Source organism: Spermophilus citellus (assembly GCF_964194105.1).
Source record: "Spermophilus citellus genome assembly, chromosome: 2".
In the NCBI taxonomy this organism is placed as follows: Eukaryota; Metazoa; Chordata; class Mammalia; order Rodentia; family Sciuridae; genus Spermophilus; species Spermophilus citellus.
The window spans coordinates 36,849,307-36,873,166 of NC_138183.1; the positions used below are offsets into that span (position 1 = coordinate 36,849,307).

Consider the following 23,860-nt stretch of genomic DNA (forward strand, 5'->3'; position numbering starts at 1 on the left):
TTTGCTGCCCCCTTCTGGTGTTTGGCAGGTGTTATCACTTCTGGGTGAAACTGATAATGCAGATTATTTTATAGTAGGTCAAGTCTTGGTATGCTAGTAGATACTGCTTAACCAGTACATCTTTGCCCTCGGTGCAGCTTTGTCTTATTAAGTTCTTTTAGCTGGTTTTGGTGGAAGGAAGGAAATTCTTAGGAGATTGAGCAGAGAGCTAACTTTAGGGAAAAGTTTCAAGTTTACTTTTTATCTTCTTTTTCAATCTTTTCACTGTGCACTTTCCTTTGTTTTTGTACTTCTCCTTAGAAATTTACTGCTAAGAAGAATGGAGTTCCCACTGCTATAAAATGTTGACATATCATTAATTGAACTATTTCCTGAACACATGGCATGTCCTAGACACTTTGCCAGATTCAGTGAGAGTTCTTGGCTTCAAGGAGTTTTTCCTGTGTGTTAGGCAGCAGAGTCAATTAAATACACAGTTTCAAGACAGCATGATTAATACTATGTTAGAACACACAGGAGAGGCCACTAACTCAGGAATAGTCATTGGGATTGTTGGAGTAAGGTTTTAGTCAGGACACTTGACGGTGGGTGTAATGACAGAACGGCTCTATTCCTGATAGCATAACCAATGGGGAACTGTCTGCATTAGTAAAGATCAGGTACTTCTAGTAGGAAGGCCATTCTCTACCCAGCATCTACTTTGGCATTTTCCCTCTACAGGAAAGGTTCTTCAGCTTCTAGACAAATGATTAGCTTTATCTGTGGCTCTTTAATCATGGCTTTCAATATCTTACAACAGAATATGGCCCTCTTTCTATCTTTGTACATTGTGTCATCCACCATTCCCCAAACTTGCATATCACTGATAGACAAAACAGAAATAAGAACTGCCCTTGAGCGTCCATCTAACAGGGAAATAGACATTTAATAAATACTTCAAGGTGTTATGATAGAAGTGTATGAAGGGACAAGAAAGAGCCTATAGCCTTATAGTCACTGTTTTTGTAAAATGATCCTTCAGATAACCATTATTTTGATTTTCTTGATGTCTAGAAAGGCAGAATTGATCACAAAAAATTTATATTTGCTGTTTGATAGTTATTAAGTAGCATTTATGTAAAATTTGTTTGTAAAATTGTTTATGCCATATGCTTGAAAATGTACTTACAGCAGCAGTACCCTTCATGATTCAGAGATGGTTTTCCTTAAGCAGATTGTGAATTTCAGAATAAGATCTTCTTTAGAATATGTATTAAGGTTGTAGTTGGTTTTCCTTAGAAATAAACAGAAAATATAACCAGACACTTAAAGTAATTTAATTTCAAATACAGTTGGCTAACCAATGAATTCTCCCAAATATGTAAAAGAGTCATAACACCAATCTTACAACAGTGCATCTAGAGAATAGGAAAGAGAGAGAGAATACTCCCTGAATAACTAAAAACTTTTTTTTAGAGAGAGAGAGAGAATGAATTTTAATATTTATTTTTTAGTTTTCAGCGGACACAACATCTTTGTTTGTATGTGGTGCTGAGGATCGAACCCGGGCCACATGCATGCCAGGCGAGCATGCTACTGCTTGATCCACATCCCCAGCCCATAACTAAAATCTTTGTAATAAAACTTGACAAGGACATTAAAAAATGGAAAATTACCACTAGTCTTACTTAAGAATACAAATGTAAAATTCTAAGCAAAATATTCACAAGCCAAACCCAAACAGCCAAAAACCAGTCTAAATCATACATTAACAGAAAATAATAATTATCAATTGCAGAAAATTTTGACAAAAATGCTAATTTTTAATAAACCTTACCAAATTTGAACCAACTCCCTGAATTTGCTAAAGGGGTGTACAAAAAACCACTGCAAATCTAATACTTAAAAATTGAAAGTTTCCACTTGAGATTTGGAATAAGAAAAAAGATAACTGCTCTCACCATGACTCGTTAGCTTAGGACTGCTTTAGCTTAGGACTAGAGGTCCTAAGCAGTGCAGTAAGACCAGAAAATGAAAATGTTGAAAAGAAATTCAACAGTCATTGTTTTCTGCTAAATAAATGTAAATTAAAAAATTCAAAAAGTTTTTTAGATGAACTATTGTAATTTATAATTGAATTGTGTATTTTTTTAAAGAACAAATCCAAGAACTAAAATATGCAGCACCACTGCAGAATACTGTGAAAGATTATTTTTAAAAATTAAAGATTAAATTGAAGGATGCATCTGACTCATAGATAAGAAGTATTATGAAGATATCAGTATTATGAAGATATCAGTATCCCTTCATTCGTCTCTTCAGCAAGTTTCCTGTGTTCTTTTCCTCTATTCTGTTCTTTCCTTTGAATTCTTATTCTAAAATTCCCGTGGAAATTTTTTAAAAAGCCATGGTACTTTTTAGGGGATAATAAAAAAGACAACCTGTGCTAACTCATAAAAAGAGGTCTTATAAAGCAACAGTAATTGTGATAGTGTGGTATTGGCACAAGAATGAATTGATTAGTAGAATAGACTGTTGAGCCCAGAAACAAACCCATGGGTATATAGATACTTGGTGTTTTAGCCGAGGAGCAGTTGGAAACAACAGTTGTTTTTTTTTTTTTTTTTTTTTCATTTTGTGATGCTGTGTCAAACAGATGTCCACATGGAACAAAAGCAAAAACCAGCTTTGTTACCACTTTACCAAAAACCAGCTTTGTTACCACTTTACCAAAAACCAGTTCCTGATCATGTATAGACCTAAATGTGAAAAGGGATGTGTAAAAACTCTAAGAAAATAATATGGGAAAATATCTTTATGATCCAAGTGTAGAGGAAGGTTTGTTTTTTTTTTTCTTTTTTTGGTGTGTGTGTGTGTGTGTGTGTGTGTGTGTGTGTGTGTGCGTGTGTATTGCTTGGGGTGGGGGGAAGCTAACCCTTGCTGCACATGCTAGGCAAGCATTCTATTACTGAATTATATCCCCAGCCTGGCAAGTTTCTTTTCCTTTCCTTACACCCCTTCCCCACCCACATCCATCCCCAACTTTGTCTTTCTGTTTTTCTTCCTTCCTTTTTTTGTAGTGCTCAATTCAGGTATTCTAGGCATTTGCTCTATCATTGAGCTACATTCCAAGCTTCTGGAGGATTTCTTAAACAGGATAACAACAATAGACAAATCCCAAACAATTTTTCAAGTGGGAAAAATTAATGGTGTGTTTCTTTTGTTAGGAGTGATCAAGAAAAACATGATGGTTCTCCCTCTGGAGAATCACTCTTTGTGGAGATTTAGAATTGAAGACATTTAGATTGCTTTTTTTCCTTTTGAATTGTGTCTTTTTGCACATATTTTCTCTTCTATGGGGATATTCCTTTTTGTCATCACTTTATGGGGGACATTAATCATCTGCGTATTTGCAAAAGTTTTTCCATTTTGCCTTTTAATGTTTTTTTTTAAAGAGAGAGAGAGAGGGGCTGGGGATGTGGCTCAAGCGGTAGCGCGCTCGCCTGGCATGCGTGCAGCCCGGGTTCAATCCTCAGCACCACATACAAACAAAGATGTTGTGTCCGCCAAATACTAAAAAATAAATATTAAAAAATTCTCTCTCTCTCTCTCTCACTCTCCTCTCTCTCTCTCTTTTAAAAAAAAAAGTGTTTCTAAATAGTTCCCACCTTGCTTTATTGTGAAATATCTTGCATAATTAGAAATATGATGTAGTAATATATATTTTTAATATTATTGCTGACATTCTTTTGGTGATCTTTAAGATGTCATTTCCTATTAAGTTTATTTTGTTTTTATTTATAAAACACTTGTAACAAATAAGCAGGGGACTGTTACATAAACTTCACTTGGTGATTAATTCTAAAATTATGTGCATTTCAGTGTAGTGGCAGATACCTAAATTAAGTTTTGTGATGGCTGTTGTTATTCTTGTGTATTAAGAATGGCAGGACTCCAGGATTGACAATCTCATTAACTACCAGACTCATTTGAAGGCATTTAAATATTTTCCTATTTGGTAAGCAGGTTTGGTTTTGGTTTGTTTTTGTTTTAAAAGCTTAAATATTTCCCTATCTCCAGCCGAACATTTTTTTAGTAGGCATTCACAGTTGGAAAGAGCAATAAAACCAGTTGTAAAGGGCAGTCTTAAATTCTCAAAAAGCTCTTGCTACAGCAACTACTTTTCCTACAAATGCTATGCTGTCCCCTAACCATATATATGTTCCTCTTAAACGGATTTTCATCAGTTCACTAGTTGTACTAGCCACAATCTAAGTGCTCAGTAGATACATGTAGCTAGCTAGTAGCTACCTTTAGGATAGTGCAGATGTAGAACATTTCTATCATTGTAGAAAGCTTTACTAAATATTTCTCCAACAGGATTTTTTACCTTTGTGGACAGACAGCAAGTAAAATTTTGATTGAACAGTTAGTTGTTGAGGAGCTGCTCTGATATAATTTAATCCTTGTCATTTAGTTGTTGAAATTGACCTACCTTAAAAGCCTATTTGCCCACTGGGTACTAGCACTAGATTTTTTGGTTAAGGAATCTTTAAAGAAACTGTAGTAGAAACTTCAAACTATCCAACCTGGAGTTGTGGCAGCATTATTTAACATCTTGACAGACTTTGCAGGTTAAGCTCTCAGAGCTCAGTTAAGATCTTAACTGTTTGAAAGGTTTTCAAGGAGTTTTCCTCACAAAAGGTTGACTGAATGGCAGAAAAATTCACTTAAGCTTATGAGTGAGGAACTAAAGACAATTGTTAAGAGGTTTTGGCTGCTGTGATTAGCCCAGGAATCCACCTTTTATAATTGGTAATTTACCTTCCATTTCCCAATTTTCTTCTCCCTTTTCCCATAAAATAGCCCATATCCAAGCATGAAGGAAAAGGTGTTTCAGGGTGGTCGGTATTATGCATGAAAAGCTTTCTGTTTTAGCTGAGATTCTGATGGAAGAGCTGTAATGTGAGGCAAATCCACAGCAGTGAAGTGGGAATTGTTGAGGAACCCAACGCTTAGAAATGAATTATACTGGGTGCACCTAAAGGTGTGATTGAGACTTTAACTGAGCCATCGAGTGAAAAAAAAATTATTTGGATGTTATCTCCAAGCTGGCTATTTTGAAAGACTGGCAGATAACTCTACATTAAAAAGAGTGTAGGGATCCGATGAGGGGGATATATGTTCATAGGGACCTGTTATCTCATTTCAGCTTTCCTTTGCCCTGGAATTAGTATGCACTTGCTGTTTGGTTTCAGATCTGGTGCTTTATTGTGATATGGAAGACAAGTGTACACGGTTATTTCCTTCATAAATAGAATGTACAAGGTTTAAAGGGTTCTGAAACATCAGTTTAGCTTGATTCCCTCATTTCTTACTTTGAGGCAGCTGAGGTCCAGAGAGGGAAGGAAACAGGTTTAAGTAATGCCCAAAGAATTAGAACTTTGGTATTCTGCTGACTGGACCTAGTCACCTTTAAAATATGTTAACCATCTTCCGGTCGTGGTGGCGCTTGCCTTATAATCCCAGCACCTGGGGAGGTTAACAGGCAGGAGGATTGCCAAATTCAAAGCCGCCTCAACAATTTAGCGAGATCCTAAAACATACAGAACCCCACTGGGCAAGCGGCTTACAAGTGCCCCTGGGTTCAGTTCCTAGTATCCCCGTCCCCCCAAAAAGAAAACCTCACTATCCTTGTAGGAATCTTCTAACTTCTACTTTTAAAAGCCCCCGTCTTCTGTGATGCTCTCCCCAATTCCTCCCTCCCCACTACAATACCATTTAACAATTTTTATCATTTATTGTGCTTTTATGAATAGTCTTCTCTCTTGGATCTTGAACATTTTCAGGAACCAAGCCTACTTCAGTCTGCATCCTTATTTTCACACTCTGCTGCAAGGTTTGAATGACCTGTGAAGCTTTAGTCCAAGTTGGGTTCCAACCACCTTGCTCCCTTGCGAGACAATTTTATCTATATTAATAAAAACTTCCATTCTCTTGGGCCACAGAATACGTATTTGAGAATTCGATGAGATTATTGTTGGCTGAATTTGGGAGTGGTAGGTACCGAGCAACAGTAACTACATACCTAGGAGAAAACGAATTAGGCAGCACGCCAGAGCACCCGCGCAAAGGGCTGGGGCGGGGCTGCGCAGTGGCGCTGCGCGTCAGGTTCTGTTGCCGGAACTGGTTCTGAGCGCGCTGAGACAAGCGCTGCCCCGCCCCCGCGGGGTGGAAACAAAAGGGACTCGGCACCGCGAGTAAGGCTGAGGGGGAAAAGGGCGGAGCGCTCAGGCGGTCTCGCGCTCTGGGCTTGCTAGGTTTGTGTCGGAGAGGGGGCGGGGCGCGCGGGGGGGGCAGCATCCAGGAATGGGAGGGGCATCGCCTGCGCACGCAGCGGAAAACAGTGCGCCGGCGCGCGGCGAGACCGGGTCCGCGAGGGCCGAGGCTGGGTGCGGTGGGGCGGGGCCCCCCCTCGTGCAGCGGTGCGGCAGTGGCCCCCTCGTGCAGCGGTGCGACAGTGGCGAAGCCCCGGGCGGTTGGGGCGCAGGGCGGAGAGAATGGGGCGTCCAAGGTGTTAGACGGCTCTTGGCTCTCAGCTCTCGGTGTGCAGCCGTCGTTTCTTGGCGCGGCCCGTGTGATGGTGCCCGGAGGAAGGAAGCGCCGTGACAGCGCCTCAGTCGGAGCCCGGGTTCCGGGGGTGAGGAGGCCCGGGGACGGCGGAGCTGGCGAGCTGGCCGCTGGCTGGGCGAGCGGTCACAATAGGAGGCGGCGGCCCAGCAAGAAGCCGCGGGAGCAGCCCCGCAGGGCGGAGCCTCCCCTCACAGGTACTGGCAGCAATGGCCGTTGGTTCCCGCGCGAGGGCGGAACGGGTCTCGGGCCGGTGGTAGCCGTGAGGAGGTTTGGCCCGAGTGCCCCAGCTTCTTTGTTCCCGCAGCGGCGGCGAGGCGTGCGAGCGCAGCTAGCCTGAGCGCCGGCCCTCTGCCGCCTGGCAGATGGCCCCGCTCTCTTGCTCCCTCCCTCTTTGCCGAGGCGCAGGTGTAATGATGTCACCCAGGAGAACGCAGAACCCGGTCACAGGGGTTCTCTTCTCCCGGCCTTCTGCCCCTGCGGGTTTCTGGACGGTCTGCGTTTTGTTCTCAGGGGATGGAAGTTCTTCCTTTCAGGGCTGAAGAATGAGAGAGGTTGGTTTTTGAAATTGGAGTTTTTCAGGTTATTGATATCTAAAGAGAATAAAGTTTTTGTTTTGGTGTGTACTGCTTGTAAGGGAAGGAGATTTTCTTTGTGTTGCAAAAATGATATGTGATGTTAATAAGTAAAAGTTGAGTATGCTAATTCTTCCACCGTAAATAGAAGTGAATACTTAAATGTAATCATTGCTAGCATCTTATGAATTGCCTTTTTTTCCCCCTTCATAAGCCGTGGATTTAACAGAAAAGTAAAATGTGTTCAACGCTTATACATGCTCATAATACTAGTTTATTATCTTACAATTCCAAGCCTACCACATCAATATGGCTTTGTTTGCAGGTACTGTTGTAACGTATTTACCATAGTTCCTTTAAATAGCAAGGAGATCTTTTAATTTAGGCTTCAAACAAAATCCACTCATGGTTTTTACCGGCAGAATTAAAACCAAAGCGAAATTGTTCAGGAACACCATCTAAAGGAAGGAATGCAACTTACACAGAAGTCAACAATGGAAACCTAAATATGTGGGTATGGATAGGTGGAGCACTTTATTAAAATTTATAACTTGAATTTTAACTAGGAGTATTATTTCTTCAGTTAGCCCTTACCTGAGTTCCTCCTGCCTTATAACTAATATAATACATTTCACACTTTGAAAACTTAGTCATAAATCTACACATTTATAAGGGTCCCTTTAAAGTCAATTCCTATAATATTCTCTTTAGACTCATTTCTAAGAGAATTGGAAGTTTTAAAGACTATAATTGAATATGTTCTGCAACCGACTAGCCACATGGACCTCAGGTCCTCCAAAATAAGAAAGAACTGGACTTTTGGGCCCTCCACCTCTGATACCTTTTATAGCTAACCTAAATCGGCAAGTAGATACTGAGAATTTTCTGTGCTAAAACATTCTTACTTATGAGGAAAAGTAAACAGAATGATATTATAGTCTGACATAACTGAATCTGGTAGCATCATAATATAGAATGTAGGTCTATTGTGTTCTCTTTGCCAACAGCAGCAAATGGGCAAAAGCACTGTTTTTTACCCATTTCTTACTCTTTCTTAGGCTGCATGTAAAATATAGAGAGAAATCAAGATAAAAATTGATGAAATGATCAGTTGCTTGGTCAGTATGGAAAGACCTAGTTTATCTGTCTTAGCGGGGCAGCGTTGCACATGCCTATAATCCCAGTAGCTCTGGAGGTTTAGGATGGAAAGTTCAAGGCCAGCCTAGGCCACTTATTGAAGCCCTTAGCAACTTAAGCAAGACACTCTCAAAATAAAAAGGGCTAGGGTTGTTGGTTAGTGGTTAAACACTCCTGGGTTCAATCACCAGTACAAAGAAAAAAAAAAGATTATAAAGATTATCTATCTACTAGTTTGCTTCATCTATTTCTCTTTGTTTCATGCTGCCCCTAGTTTGGTTTAGGCACTCCCATTTTGTAATTCATCTTGCTGGGAAGATAATTCTCTATCAGTTTTTATTGTGCCATGGTGTCTGGGTTATTTTACTGATTTTCTGGTTTCCTGCTAAATTCACATATCAAATGACAACAGTTTTCATTTCTGTTCCATTGTAGTTAACCAATAGTTCACTTTTTCTCTGCTTAAGAGCAGTCAGATTGTAAACATCCATTTGTAGTTCTGTTCTAGTTTATTCATCAGGAAATGTTAAATACCTAAGAAGGCACTGTTAATCTAGAGGATATAAAGCAAATGCGTGAACTCTGTAGTAAATTAATGAGAAAGAAATTTGGAGTGAACAAGAAGAGGGATCATGTATATAGTCTCATTGTTTTCCAAACTTGCAAATATCTCCCCTCCCATTATTTTATGGAACTCTGGACTAGGGAAAGGAAGTGCAAGGAGGTGGAGTACTTGGCTATTTTCATTCATCTTGGTTTTGCCGTGCTCCCAGAAAGACATAGATCCATTTAGTTTCCTTTAACTCAAAAATGGGAATAATAGTTTATTTTTAGAAAGAATTGCCAGTATTGGGCAGTAGTGAATAATGATCATCCCTGAGGTAGATAGTACAGTTTTTTTAATGGTTTTCCTCTAGTAGTGCCTATTAGCTTTTCAAAAATGATTTTCAGAGAACTTTTGACAGTTGAATAAAAGTAATAATGATTTTATTTCTTTTACCATTTCAATTGTGTGCCGTTTGTATTTATGTGTGTTTGTAGGAAAAATAACAGCCACATTCCTAGACCTTTTTGCTTTTTATTTGAGACAGCTACTCACAAAGCTGCTGAAGCGTCCTTGATCTTTGGACCTCAGCTTTCCAGAATTAGAGTCTTGTTCTTTTTTTTTCTTTCTTTTTTAAAAAATCATAAACATCCAAAAATTTGATCAGTCTTTTCAAAAGCAGCTTTATTGAGTGGTAAAATTATAGACCATAAAATCCACTCGGTAATCGATTGATTGATAGGAGTGGAGCTACTGGGAATTGAATTCAGGGTGCTTTACCACCAAGCTATAGTCCCAGCCCTTTTTATTTATTTTTCTTAAACATTTATTTATCTTCGGTTTTAGGCAGACACGTTATTTTGTTTTTATGTGGTGCTGAGGATCGAACCCAGTGCCTCACGCATGCTAGGTGAGTGCGCTACCACTGAGCCACAACCCCAGCCCCCGCTTTTTATTTTTTATTTGGAGATGGGGTCTTGCCAAGTTGCTTAGGACCTCCCTTGGTTGCTGAGGTTGGCTTTGAACTTGGGATTCTCCTGTCTGAGCCAGTGCCCCACTTAATTCATTGACTTTTGTTAAATTTTACAGAGTTGTGCAGCCATCAACACAGTCCAATTTTAGAATATTTTTATCATCCCCTCAAAATTCCTGTACCCATCCAAACGAATCTTTTGCATGACTTGAGGAGGCACACATTGCTGGCTCCAATGTCCTTTCCCCTGCTCCACTAGCAAAATCCTCTTGGAAAATTATGCTTCCAAAAAGTGAAAGCTAAAGAAACTTTTGCTTTAGGCCCAGTGATACAACTGTACTCAAAGCAACAGCGAGGTCTAAATTCTTTCTCAGAATGGTGTAGGGGGTGAATATCCCAGCAACAGGCACAGTACAAATGAATATCTCAGTGATTTATCCTGTCTCAATTTGATGAGGTGGACTTGTGGACAACAACTGGCTTTTGTTATTTTTTGTTTTGCGGTGCTGGAGATTAAACCCAGGCCTGGGTCTTGTGCATCCTAGGCACTCACTTTCTCCAGCACAATCACTGACTTAAGTGGTGATCTGCAGGTGAGCTTTTCCCCTGTCCTGATCAAAACTTTTTGCTTTGTCTTATTCTAACCAGATTCATAAAAAAAAAATTGTTTTTTAAAAAGGCAGGCTGTGCTATCATTTGGTTACTTTGGAAGATTATTCTTTCAGTAGTTGAGTTCCTGTTTTAACATACTCTTCTAGGTGAAAGTGACATGCTGAATATGACATGGAGATTTGGTGTGCTTTTTTTAGTTTTTATTAAGATATTTATGTACCTTTAATTTATTCATTTATTTATATGCAGTGTTGAGAATCAACTCAGTGTCTCCTACATGCTAGGCAAGTGCTCATCACACCCCCATCCCTACCCTTTAGAGTGAATTCTTGGTTTTTCTTCATAATCTTCTAAATTTTTATCCAAAATTTATGAGATTCCAGGAACTTAACCCCAATTTTAAAAAAAATATATTTATTTATATATATATTTGTGAAAAATTTTTTTATGTGGCACTGAGGATCGAGCCCAGTGATTCACACATGCCAGGCAAGCCTCTATTGCTGAGCCACAACTCCAGCTCCTTAACCCCAATTTTAATCATAACATTTACATGATTTTCTTCCTCTCTTACTTAATAGCATATGCATTTTTATTGCTATTTTTAATGGCTATGTAATAGTTTACCAAACTGATGCACTATAATTTTTCTTAGCAATTACTTACTAAACATTAAGCTTTTGGGGTACAGTGGTGCATGCCTGTAATCCCAGTGGCTGGGGAGCTGAGATGGGGATCACAAGTTCAAAGCCAGCCTCAGCAATTTAGGAAGAACCTGAGCAATTTAGCAGGCAAGATCCTGTCTCAAAGTAAAAATTGAGAAGAGCTGGGGATATGGCTCAGTGGCTAAGTGCCCCTGGGTTTAATCCCCAGTACCAAAACAACCAACCAACCCCGTTAAGCTAACTTTTAAATTGTTGGTGGTATTGTGTTATGATGATGAACACGTTTGTTCATGTTGCTTTTTCCTTATTTTGGAGCATAACAGAATTTATCAGATTAAAGATTGCAGATGCAGATTATAGGTATGCTTTTCAAATTGTTCATAAAATCTGCCAGATTGCTTCCCAAGAGTTTAACATTTACTCTCATGGAAACATGAGAATATTTGGAATCTTAAGACAAGTTGGATTTGACTTCATTGTGTAGATGCCAAGACTTGGACCTAGAGGATTAAGGACTCGCTAGAGGCAACACTAAGCCCTTGACTCCTCTTCATCTGATGTTTTTTCTTTTTTGTATTCGGTTTTGATTGAGTGCTTTTGACCAGCCCATATGCTGCTAGTAACGGTGAACAATTTTTTTTTTTTTCTTCTGTGGAGTATTATGGCCAGTTTGGAGAAGGCAGTTTATTTAAGCCTCTGAGCACCATGTTCCGTAGAAAGTGCATTAATTTAGTGCTGCCCTAGGGGTCACGTGTGCCTCACCTTTTTTGGGAAAATGCAAATGAATGAAGAAGAAAGCTGTTATCAGAAGCAGTTTTAGAAGGAATATGTTCTGGACAATGTCTCCTAAATTCTGTAATTTTTAGCACATTAACTGATAATAATTGTCAAACTCTCCAAGAAAAAGATTAAATTAAATTGTTGGTTATATATGACTACCAAAACAGAAAGGCAACATTAAAAGTTGTTCTGAAAATAACAAGTATTGAGGCTTAAAAGGTTAAACTGTTTTTTGTAAACAGTCTTGTGAAACTGTGAGGTTCCCCTCGCCCATTATGTGGGGGTAATTACTCATACGGTTATATGTAAGTAAACATCAAAAACAAGAAATTCTAGGAGTTAGACTTAATCCTGTCTCAGGGATATTTCCATGGCTGGGCTTTTACAAGTACAGGTTGCATCCTGAGAATAGGTTGAACAGTTATTTTATATTCTCCATATTCCCTAAGAATAGGTTGAAGTTAACCAAATCTTTGTAATGCTCAATAGTTTCCAGGCTAGAAAAAAATACTCATATCAATTTTCAGGTATACTTTAACATTATGTATGTATGTATTTGGGGGGGGTGCGCCAAGGATTTAATTCAGAGGCACTTGACCACTGAGCCACATCCCCAGTCCTGTTTTGTATTTTATTTAGAGAAAGGGTCTCACTGAGTTGATTAACACCTCGCTTTTTGCTGAAGCTGGCTTTGAATTTGAGGTCTTCCTGCCTCAGCCTCCGAAAATGCTAGGATTACAGGTGTGTGCCACTGCTCCCATCTTAACCTTACAAGTTTAACTGAGGAAGAATCAGTGAAAACTTATCTAAAACAATTTATAAGGAAACATACTTATTATTTTTAAGTAGGCCTTGTGGAATAATTGTTACTAACCAAAGAAAATTATAAAGAAGAATGTTTCTTTTAAAGATTAAACTAAAAGATAGTTTAGTACATTGAGTATGAACCTTAGTGTCTGATGGACTTGGGTTCAGATTATGTAATTTTGCTGTTTTTGAGGTATGTGGCTTTAAGCAAGTTGATTAAACCTAATATGTAGTGCATAAATATTAGCCCAGTTCAGTTCCTGGCGTGAAGTTAGCCGTTACCAGATTGAGATTTGATTTGTTTTTCTGGTACTGGGAATGGAACCTAGAAGTTCTCTACCACTGAGCCACATCTCAGCCCTTTTTATTTTTAGATAAGGTCTCACTGAGTTACTCAGGGTGGTCTTGAACTTGCCTCTGTCTCCCAAATTGTTGGGGTTACAGGCATGCCAGCCAAATTGAAGTTTTAAAAACTCCTGTATATTTAAGTTTAAAATACCTTTATTCTTTCATAATTAAATTCTGGAGAAACTTCCCTTGAGTTTAGAGGAAAAAAATTTATCCTAGTTTTATATACACGTTAATTTTATGTGATTTATTACAGATTACCACAAATCTGTTGTAAAACAAAATCTATAATATTACAATTTCCATATATCAGGAGTCTTGGTATGAGTTGTCTGCTGGGCCCCCTGCTTTAGTAAGTGTTCCAGCTCCTAGACACTGCTGTCAGGTCCCTACCATATTGCCTCCTTTGTATCCCTTTGCACAGTGTAGTAGCTTGGTTTGAAGGGTTAGTAGAAGACCCTCTTCAGATTTAAGAATGGTTCAGTTCCTTTTCTTCAAGAACTTTCTCTGATGAAGTTGGGCCCACCCAGGATATCTCCTTGATCAACTTAAAATTGACTGATATTGGCATATGAAATCTGTCTTATTTACAGTCTTGTCCATATATAAGATCGAAGGGTTGTACCTGAAGTGGAAATCTTGGGGGGCACCTTATATAATATTTTGCCTAACATATATATACCCAAAATGTTTTGTATGTCATTTTATCTGGTGGAGGTGGGGAGCTTAATCAAGCTTATCTATGGTTTTGTCCTATACTTATTTTAACTACATGATTTGAATGTAGCTTTCTTCCACTGTATTTTAGTCCTCCCTTTTTGTAGACAGTTGGAGCTTCTGACCAAAGGAGGCTGTTTTGAGTAGGATAGAATATGCTTGAAAATATTAAGGCCGCAGGGGCCTAGTTTGTTTTATTGTTGTAGTTGTTGTTGTGATGTATTTTTTGTTTATATGTGACCAAAATCTTAAATTTTTAGAGGAGCAAAGAATGGAAGAGAGGAAACCTGACCCCTGATTTGTTTTCCCAAACAACTACTCGCACTAGCATTTTGTAAGACTCTTTGACTTGATTGTTGAAGGCAAATAAACTTATTTAAGTACACTACAAAAGTTATTTACCATACAAATTAAAAGCATTAGAGGATTATAGAGAAACATTTTGAGAGAAAAGTGCTTTAAGATGATAAAAGCATTCCTTAGATTGAGCGAGGAGCCAGGAATTTTGAAAATACCACCTCTTTCTAGGAAATCTTTTCTTACTACTCTTACCCTCAGATCAGCTGGGGCTTCTACCTGTGTTCTGTATTTGCCTCATTTAAATATTATACTATAGTTGACTGCATCTGTTTCGTTTCTTAATTAGAATAAAGCTTACTCTGAAGGGTAGGATTCATGTTTTATCTTTATACCTTTCTTAGAACACTTAGCTCGTGGGAGAGAATCAGAAAATATTCCTTGATTCAGTGATATATACTTTATAGTATTAAAGAATATTAACAGATTCATGTTTGTAGTACAGAGGTAAACTTAAGCTCATGTCCAAAAATTTTGTGTTGCAAATTAATAAATTCTGAAATACTTGCCCTTGTGATTTGCTTTTATTCCTAGGAGGGTATTTTAAAGTATTTTTACTCTTATTAGTGGGCATGGTTATGTTTACCAGGCTCATGGCAAGCAAGAAAAAAGGTTATAAAAGAACTAAGGAAAGTTATTACAGCAAGGGTATTAATATAATGAACATTCTACTGCTTTCCTTCTCCAACTTCTTCCTTATTCTCCAGCCATACTGAACATTTTGCAATTTCCTGACTATACTAAGGTCTTTTGCCAATTGTCCTAGTTTATAACGTACTATTATTAAGGTACTTACACTATGTAGTGATTTACTTTTGTTTTCTTTTTATTTTGCAGTACAAGGGATTAAATCCAGGGCCTTGCTCATACTGGACAAGTGCTCTACCACTGAGCTGTATCCCCACCCTTTTGAAACATACTTCTCAGTGGTAGGAAACCATGCCTTTCTTTCTGGTCTAGTGCCTGTCAAATAGACACTTCAATAAATATGAATAAATGAGGAAATGAAACTCTAAAACACAAGACAGTGTTAAACTATGTGATATTTAGTGTGGAAACAAATACATAAACCTCAACCACCAAGAAGAATTTCACCCTCACTGTAGAGTAGAACAGGTCGTGTGCATGATTTTTTATTTTTATTTTTTTGTTACTGGGGATTGAACTCAGAGCCACTCAACTACTGAGCCACATCCCCAGCCCTATTTTTTTTTTTTTTTTTTGTTTTGTTTTATTTAGAGACAGGGTCTCACTGAGTTGCTTAGCGCCTTGCTTTTGCTGAGGCTGGGTTTGAACTCACAATCCTCCTGCCTCAGCCTCCCAAGCCACTGGGATTACAAGCATGCACCACTTATGCCTAGCAGTGGGCATGATTTTTAAGATACTATAAACATATTTAAATATGAGGAGATTGAACCCAGGGACACTTTACCAGAGTTAACCTCTAGTTTTTTTTTATTTTTATGTATTTATTCATTCATTTATTTTGATAGAGTCTCACTAACTTGCCTGGTCTGACCTCAAACTTGCAAACCTACTGCCTCAGCCTCCCAAGTAGCTGGGTTTACAGGTGTGTACCACCATAAGCATTTAAAAAGAAGTTTATTTACTTTGGTGCTTATGATCTTATCCTTTATTCCTTAAGAAAATCTCTAGGCTTATGTTGAGAGAGCAAAGATTACCAGTTAAACAAGGTTGTTATATATCATATGGTATACAGTCATATGTAAGATAGCTATAGAAGTTTTACCACGAATATTGTCAAGAATCCTATGCGTGATCATTTGGAAGGTTAACTAAAAGTAGAATGAGGGGAAAAAATTGTTAGTCTGTGCACACACATTGTTAGTCTAGGCATTCTATACTTAAGATATGTAATACCACCTCAAGTTTTCTTAACATGAAATCTAACCTTTAGGATTTCAGAATTAACATCAATAGAAAAGAGGTGTACCCATAGGTATTTAGGAAACAAGAAGGATTTGGTGTTCTTGAGCCATGGCTCTTTTGCCTCAAAATTTTTATAAAGAGATCCATCGACAGAGGCAACCTTTGCCATCCTTATGTTTTGATGTTTAAAAATTTTTAAAATTTTTTCCTGTCTCTGCTAACAGAATCATCAAATACTAGAAAATCCACTGTCCTTCATAGGCTTGATTCTCCATGTTGGTGCAGCTAGCCATGAACTATCCTTTTCTTCTCCCTCTTTTTCCCAGATATCTCCCGGGGCCAATTCAGCACCTCTACCTGGCCATCCTAACAAGGTGATTTGTGAAAGGGTGAGACTTCAGAGCCTGTTCCCTCTCCTCCCAAGTGATCAGAACACTACCGTTCAAGAGGATGCTCACTTCAAAGCTTTCTTCCAGGTTCTTATATATTTACCCTTTCCCTACACAGGGCTGAAAGTCACAGATACATTCTTGGTTGTTTCTAGGAAGGCTTAAAACATTTCTTATTATCATCATCTTATTTTCTGTTGTACGTGGGAATAAATATTCTTCTTAGAGGACTTCTTCAACATAACTTTCAGCCATTTTTTTCTAAAAAATGTTTGGCTTCTCTTGAAATATTTTTAAATTTTTTAACGATTTACCAGTCTGGTTTTGCAATCTTAGTCTTAATCACTTGTTCTAATAAGCCAAGTTTTGTTAGGAAAGTAGAAGATAAAAAATGTGTGAAAGTGTGTAGGAAATGAAAAAATGAAAGCATATAAAATATTTTTATAAGCCATCATTTATTCATTTGCTTACTGCGCTGAGTTTCTAGTAATACATATTTCTGAGAGAAAGCATGGCTGTTTGGCTTCTGTGTCTTTTAGTTCCTATATGTTAATTACAATTTAAAATTAAAAAAAAATACAAGGTGAAGGCTGGGCACAGTGGTATGTGCCTATAATCTCAGACTCAGAAAGCTGAGGCAGAAAGATTGCAAATTTGAGGCAAGCCTAAGCAATGTAGCAGTACCTTGTCTCACAATGAAATTAAAAGGACTTAGGTTGTAGCTCAGCGGTAGAGCACCCCCGGTTCAATCCCCAGTGCTGCTAAAAAATAAGATGAAAACAGGAAAGTTAAGAAGTTGTAAAAAGAATAAAATCATCTTTTTAGGTTGTTAGTGAAATTACTGAGATCTGCTAAAACATAAACCACTGGCTACTAAACTTTCAGACCATCCTCTTAGACAGTCACATTTCAGTAATGGAAGTCAGTCTTGCAATTTTACCAGAAAGAAACCAAATTATATAATTGCTTCTAGATGGTAGGCTTGTGGGCTAAGGCATATATATGTACACCTGCAAACCTGAGGTAGTAAAGTATTTGATAATCAACACTGGGACTTAAAGAAAGGCACCTCATTTCTATTTGTGTGGAGAAACAGGTTGAAGCCTGGAACTGATTTGAAAAGGATATGCTTATGACACATTAGTTGGACATATGAGAAGTTGGAAACATGAAACTGTGAAACTATGTGATCCAGGGTTCTTCAGTCTGAGTCTGATATTCTTTGTTGAAATTTGTGACAGGTTCTCTGCAAGTATTAAGTCTTTTGTTTGACTCTCAAACTCGTCTTCTAATGTTAGATGAGCAAATAAAGTTTAAAAAGTTTCCTGAAGCTGGGTGCTGTGGAGTCTGTGATCCTAGTGACTTGGGAGACAGGAGGGTGTAAGGTCAAGGCCAGCCTCAGCAACGTAGTGAGACCCATCTCAAAATAAAAAAGACTGGGCATATGGTTCAGTGGTAAAAAGTGCCCCTGGGTTAAATCCCCAGTACCATAAAAACAAAACAAAATAATTTACTGAGACATCTGCTTAAATTCAGTTATTGACAGAGCAGGGACTCAAATTCAGCTTTAGCTATATATATCTTGTCCCCTTTGTTATACTACTTTAGATATCAAAAGGTATTTCTACAAACTGCAGTATATATTAAGAGAATTATCTATATTGAATTGAATGGCATATTGATGATTTTGATTATAGTATCAGTCTGCAGTAGCTTGATATTTAGTAGATGATGGATGGCTAAGAAAGAAATTGACTTAATACCCTTACTACTGCTACCAATAACAGTTATTTTATATTCTCCATGTCCTCCATATTCCCTTTAAGTCTCCAGGTACTCACTCAACATTAACCTTAAACTTAGAGATAGCTAGCTGCCAAATGCAATAGATTTAAGCTCATGTTTTAAAAATGGAAGTGCAATGTTAGAGCCTATCTATATTTGGGGTGTTTTGTTATTTTTTGGTTGGGATCTGGTGATTGAATACAAAGCCTCATACATGTAGACACATACTCTTCCACTGAGCTGCATAAAACTTTATAGATCTTTCTTACAATCCTTTGAACTACTGATAATTCAGCTAATTTGATACCAAAATTGAGTGTAATTTGTCAGTTCCAGCTATGCTTTTCATCCTAAGAAACTTGGTCACCTATAAAAAGGAAAACCTACCTAGTCATCTCCTTTCCTTACAAAGTTATTCCCTTAATGTGTTATGCTTTCTTTTCCTTAGCTTTTCCCCAAGTACCTTCCCTTCCAACTCATTCTACTTTCCTTCCCTTTGGAGCACTAAATTTTAAATATATTTACCTATCCTTTCAGTTTTTTTTCTTAAAGCACCTTCTCTACTTCCTTATTTTAGATAAGACTTCTCTTTTTTCAGAGAGGAAGCCCTATAACCTCCTCTAGGGGTAAAGAAATTATTGATTGTTCTCCCTACCCCAGCCCCCAAGCATGGGGTTGGATAAATGGATTGGAAGAAGGGCAGACATAGAGAAGAAAAAAAGGTATTGATCTTCCCCTAGATCCTTAATGTTCTCTCTCTTTTTTTTAATGGTACCAGAGATTGAACCTAGGGACACCTTATCACTGAGCTTCATCCTCAGCCTGTTTTGTTTTATTTAACTGTTTAAGCTATAAACTACAGCTATGAAAAATTAAATGTGATGTATAGATATAATTTTGTAAACTACCTTGTGTGATCCAAACAAAATTTCATACTTTCTCCTGCTTTCATCCTTTCATTGCAAAACAAAACTGTTTATAGTTTGAATATTATAGTTACAGATATTTGCTGATTAGAATCTAGAACTAAAATACAGTGGAGCTCTAAAATATAGTGATTGAAAACAACACAAATTGTAGCAAATTAAATGAGTTTTTGTGAACCAATGGTGTTTTGTGTGATTAAAATTTGAGGAAAATCTAGGACATAACATCACTCACTAATTGTGCTCATCAAAATCTAGCCATGCAGACCTCCCGACACCTTAGAAAGTTTTACATATACATACACACGTATATATATATTTGGATGTATATATCTCTTATGGGTTCTGGTGTATAGCCAATGATAATGTCATAGTATTTTTACACAACGTTGGGTCCTTTACATTCTGATGGAATTGCAATATGTTTTATCACTAGTGTGCCACCAGCGTCTCTTTTTAAGCACTACTGCACATAAAACTTAATTTCTTCGAGCTTTTATGAAAAAACACAAACTTGGACCATGTCATTCTGGGAGGATATACTGGTTATTTAGTTGAGAGATTGAATTTTATAGTAAAATTTTTGAATTCAGGAGTATCAGAGCTGTACATTAAAAAATAAGTCCTGTGAAACAGGACTATGTACATTGTATGGTTGAAGGGCTATATATTTACCAAATTGTCTTTCAGAGAAACATTTTATATGTAGCTGAATATACCTTAAAATTAAGACTACAGCTATGGAAATTTAAATGTGATATCTATCTATCTATCTATCTATATCTCTCTCTATATATCTATATATAGATATAATTTTGTAAACTACGTTGTGTGATCCAAACAAAAATTTCATACTTTTTCTGCTTGCATCCTGCCATTGCAAAACAAAAAAGGAATCTGTTATTCTTGATTAGCAAATTGATTATATCAAGTATTAAGTTTTCTAAGTGTTTTCACATTTATTATTTAAAATGGATAAAAATCTCTGAGAGTTTATTCTTCCTGGGCCATATGCAGTTAAATGTTGTCCCCTCCCTGCTTTGTCATAGAATGAGAAACTTCATGTTTTGTTAAAGATAGTTAAGGCTTAGGAAAATTGGGAATTCTTAGATTGTGCTTATTTGTAAGTCTAAGGTGAAAGGTAGCCCTACTAAATGATTAACAAATAGAGGACTAGGTTACTAGAGGACATTGAATACACACACAAACACACACTATTGCTCCTTTGAGAAGGAAATCGTGGGATTTAGTAATGATTGCTAAAATCAGAGGCACATATTAGTCACTGGTTTAGTTAGAACTTGGAACCCTTTTCCATTTTGGTGAGAATTTTTGTGGCATAGCATCTCCTTTATTTCCAAGACTCCTTGATAGTTTTTACCTAAGATATAAAATATTTTTCTTTATTATATAATGACATCTGACTTCATGTAGTCCGCAGAGTTGGTGGAGCTAGATAAAAGAAGATGGCTCCAGTGGTTTATTTAAGGGGGTGCATCAAAGTCAGGGATAAGGTTTCAAGGGCAGAGTCTTGCTTCATGAAGTCTTGCAGTCAGCAGGTTGATTGGCATCTTGACAGGTCACACCCATCTTCTGTGCTCTGTGGGACATGGCAGAGCGTAATAGGAATTCAAGTGTTTCTGGGCAGTCTTAAAGGAAATGTCCACTGGAAGTTAGTTCCCCAGACACTAGATATTCCTATTCACTAGGCTGTGATGTCAACAAAGTCCACACACATAGCTCTTAGCTTTGGCATGCTGAGGTAGAATTCCTGCCCAGAAAATTTTGTAAGTGGGGTCTGGGTTGGGGGAAGTGAATATTATGGGGCTGGTCAACTGTCACAGTTGTCAGAAACTTGAGTGTCGGAATTCTAAGAGTGGAAATACCTCAAGGGACCCAATTGGATATTCTAGAAATTGTAGAAGCTGATGGATGGGCCAAATGCCCTGAGAACCTTGTACCCTCATCTGCTTAGGTGGCTAAGCCCCCCAGTGTACAGCACTACTTCATTCACCTTCCTTCAGCCCTTCCCCTGATGAGTCTACTCTCGCCTCTAATCCCATGCCTACTACCACTCCAAGCTTTGGGGCAGCTCCTCCCCCTCCCTTCCCCCTCCTCCCCTTCCCCTCCTCCTACCCCTTTCCCTCCCCCCTCCTCCTCCCCTCTCTCTCCTCCCCTCCCTCTCCCCTCTTCCCCCTCCTCTCCCCCTCCCCCTCCTCCCCTCCCCTCCCCTCCTCCCAACTATCAACATCTCATCCCCTTCTCTCCTCAGTTACCTCCTCTGTACCTTCCCCTGGGGCTACCCACCTGCCCTTAACCTAAATACAGGCTGCTTCTCCCCCACCAAATTCTACAGTGGAGCCTCCACCAGATACATACACGGAGACCTCAACACCCTAAAACCATCATGGCAGACAACATCCGGGCCCTTTGCCCTCTACAGTGAGTGAAACCAAATTTGAAGAGATCATGAATCGAAACAGCAATATTCAGCAGTGCCATTTCCAAAGCAGTGTCTGGAGCCAGTGCAAGGGATTACAATGATGTGATTGAGACCCACAGTCACTGCAGTTATCAAGCAGTCCTGGGTGACCAATCATGAGCATTGCCACATTCTTATATCCTCTTCTTAAGAACTGTCTTCATGGCACTGAGGACAAGTCCTACTGTATGTGTGCCAGTGAGAGCTCTTCCAGGAAGACATTGCTTCAGAGAGGTCACCCAGCCAGTCCTGGAAGAATCGAAGAAGGCCCCAGAATCTGTAATGAAGGTTGACACGATGCTTATTTCCAACAAGGAACTGGGACCACAAGTGATGCTGGAATAGAGAGCAGGATCAGCCCCAGTGGGAAGCAAATGTTTGTGTTTTTTTTTTTTTTTTTTTAACTAGTTGTGACAGCAAAATGCATTTCAATTCATCATACACAAATGGAGCACAACATTTCTATGTCCTGATTGTACACGGTGTAGAGATGCACCATTCATGCAAGTAGGGTAATGATGTCCATCTCATTCCACCATCTTTTCTACTTCCATAACACCTCTCCACCACCCTTCCTTTGCCCAATTCAAAGTTCCTCCATTCTTCCCATGTCCCCCACCCCCATCATAGATCAGCATCCACTAATCAGAGAAAACATTTGACCTTTAGTTTTTTGGGTTGGCTTACTTTGCTTAGCATAATATTCTCTAACTCTAGTGGAATGCATTTTTAACACTTGCCTCTAGGAATGCATTTTTAACACTTGCCTCTAGAGGGAGAGAGAGAATTTTTAATATTTATTTTTTAGTATTTGGTGGACACAACATCTTTGTTTGTATGTGGTGCTGAGGATCGAACCCGGGCCACACGCATGCCAGGCGAGCGCGCTACCGCTTGAGCCACATCCCCAGCCCCTCCAGGGTTATTTTCAATTCTAATAATGATGTTTTGGTTATAAAATGGTTTGATATTAATAGAGGTATAATTTTATAATCATTTTATCGACACTTAATGCTAAGTGTAATCCTACACATCTTCTTTCTCACCTCCCTTGATCCTTAGTTCATACCAGTGTTCTGTATTGTAATTTCTCTACAGTTTCAGTACCAAATAAGGACAGTAACTTGAACCTGATTTGAATCTGTATCATATGAATTTTAAGTTGTCATCATCTGGTATTTTGAAAAGTCAGTCCACTGGCATAGAATCAGTGAGAGAAAAGAATTTCTCCCCCTGAGAATTCAAAACATCTTTTATAGCAATTTATCCTTTTAGGCTTTTTCTTAAGAGAGTCCCTTATCTCTCTTAGTTCAGTACTCAAAGTTTGGTCTCATACAAGCAGCATCAGGCATCATCTTGGATCATATTAGAAGCACCAGTTTTGGGTTGTCAATCCCAAACCTTATGATATAGAGACTGGGGATTGAGGCCAGAATCCGATGTTTCCAAGATATGCAGAAGTCTTAAGAACTGTTGTTTTGCTGGGCACCATGGTACACAGCTGTAATCCCCAGTGGCTTGGGAGGTTAAGGCAGGAGGATCTTGACTTCAAAGCCAGCCTCAGCAACGGCAAAGCGCTAAGTGGCTAAGGAAGGCCCTGTCTATAAATAAAATACATAATAGGGCTGGTGATGTGGCTCAGTGGTTGAGTGCCCCTGTGTTCAGTCCCCAGTAAACCACCTGCCCCAGCTCAAACCCCTAGTTAACCCCCCACAAGAAAAAAAAATAGCTGTTATCTTTTATCCCCTCCATATTCAACGTTGTGTATACTTCTATCAAGAGTTGTAGTAGCATGGTTATAGATGAGTTTTTATTTTAATTTCTAAGCTTAAGAGATTCACAGCATGTATAGGGAAATTTAGACTCCAACTCTAATGTGAGATGTGAACCTGGGTTTAAATTCTTGAGAGAGAAATCCATCCTGCACTTGACGTCCAGATAGAGCCAGGTGTGTTTCCTTGCTGACTCTATGCCAGTGGGATGACTTTTCCTATTATTAAGTATATGGCTTTGGAAGTTTTAACTTCTTGCAAGGATCTTAGTGATGTCTTTAGATCTTTGTTTCATGATTTTTATATTTAGGCCGATTTTTGTCACAATAGAAGTCTTTATAGAGTTATTTATCAAAGTACAATTCAGGAAGTACAATAGTAATCCTTCATGCCTTGTTCTAGGTTGATTTTAATTATTGAAAATCGGTAAACATTCTTCATTGTGTCAGGGTTATTAGTAATTTTACTCATTGCAGAACAAAGAGCATGTTT

General features: G+C 38.4%; 1 protein-coding gene across 7 annotated transcripts in view; it reads left to right on the forward strand.

The window, feature by feature from the left end:
* Positions 1–23,860, forward strand: part of RNF38 (ring finger protein 38) — a 140,285-nt gene that overhangs the window by 65,627 nt on the left and 50,798 nt on the right. For 2 of the 7 annotated variants that reach the window (XM_081273716.1, XM_081273717.1), the window contains exon 3: positions 16,341–16,490. The exons of 2 other annotated variants lie outside the window; for them this stretch is intronic. In XM_081273716.1, the coding sequence (XP_081129842.1) occupies positions 16,341–16,490 (150 nt within the window). The remainder of the gene's footprint in view (positions 1–16,340; positions 16,491–23,860) is intronic. 3 more of the 7 variants (XM_081273719.1, XM_081273720.1, XM_081273718.1) reach the window with 2 other exon arrangements.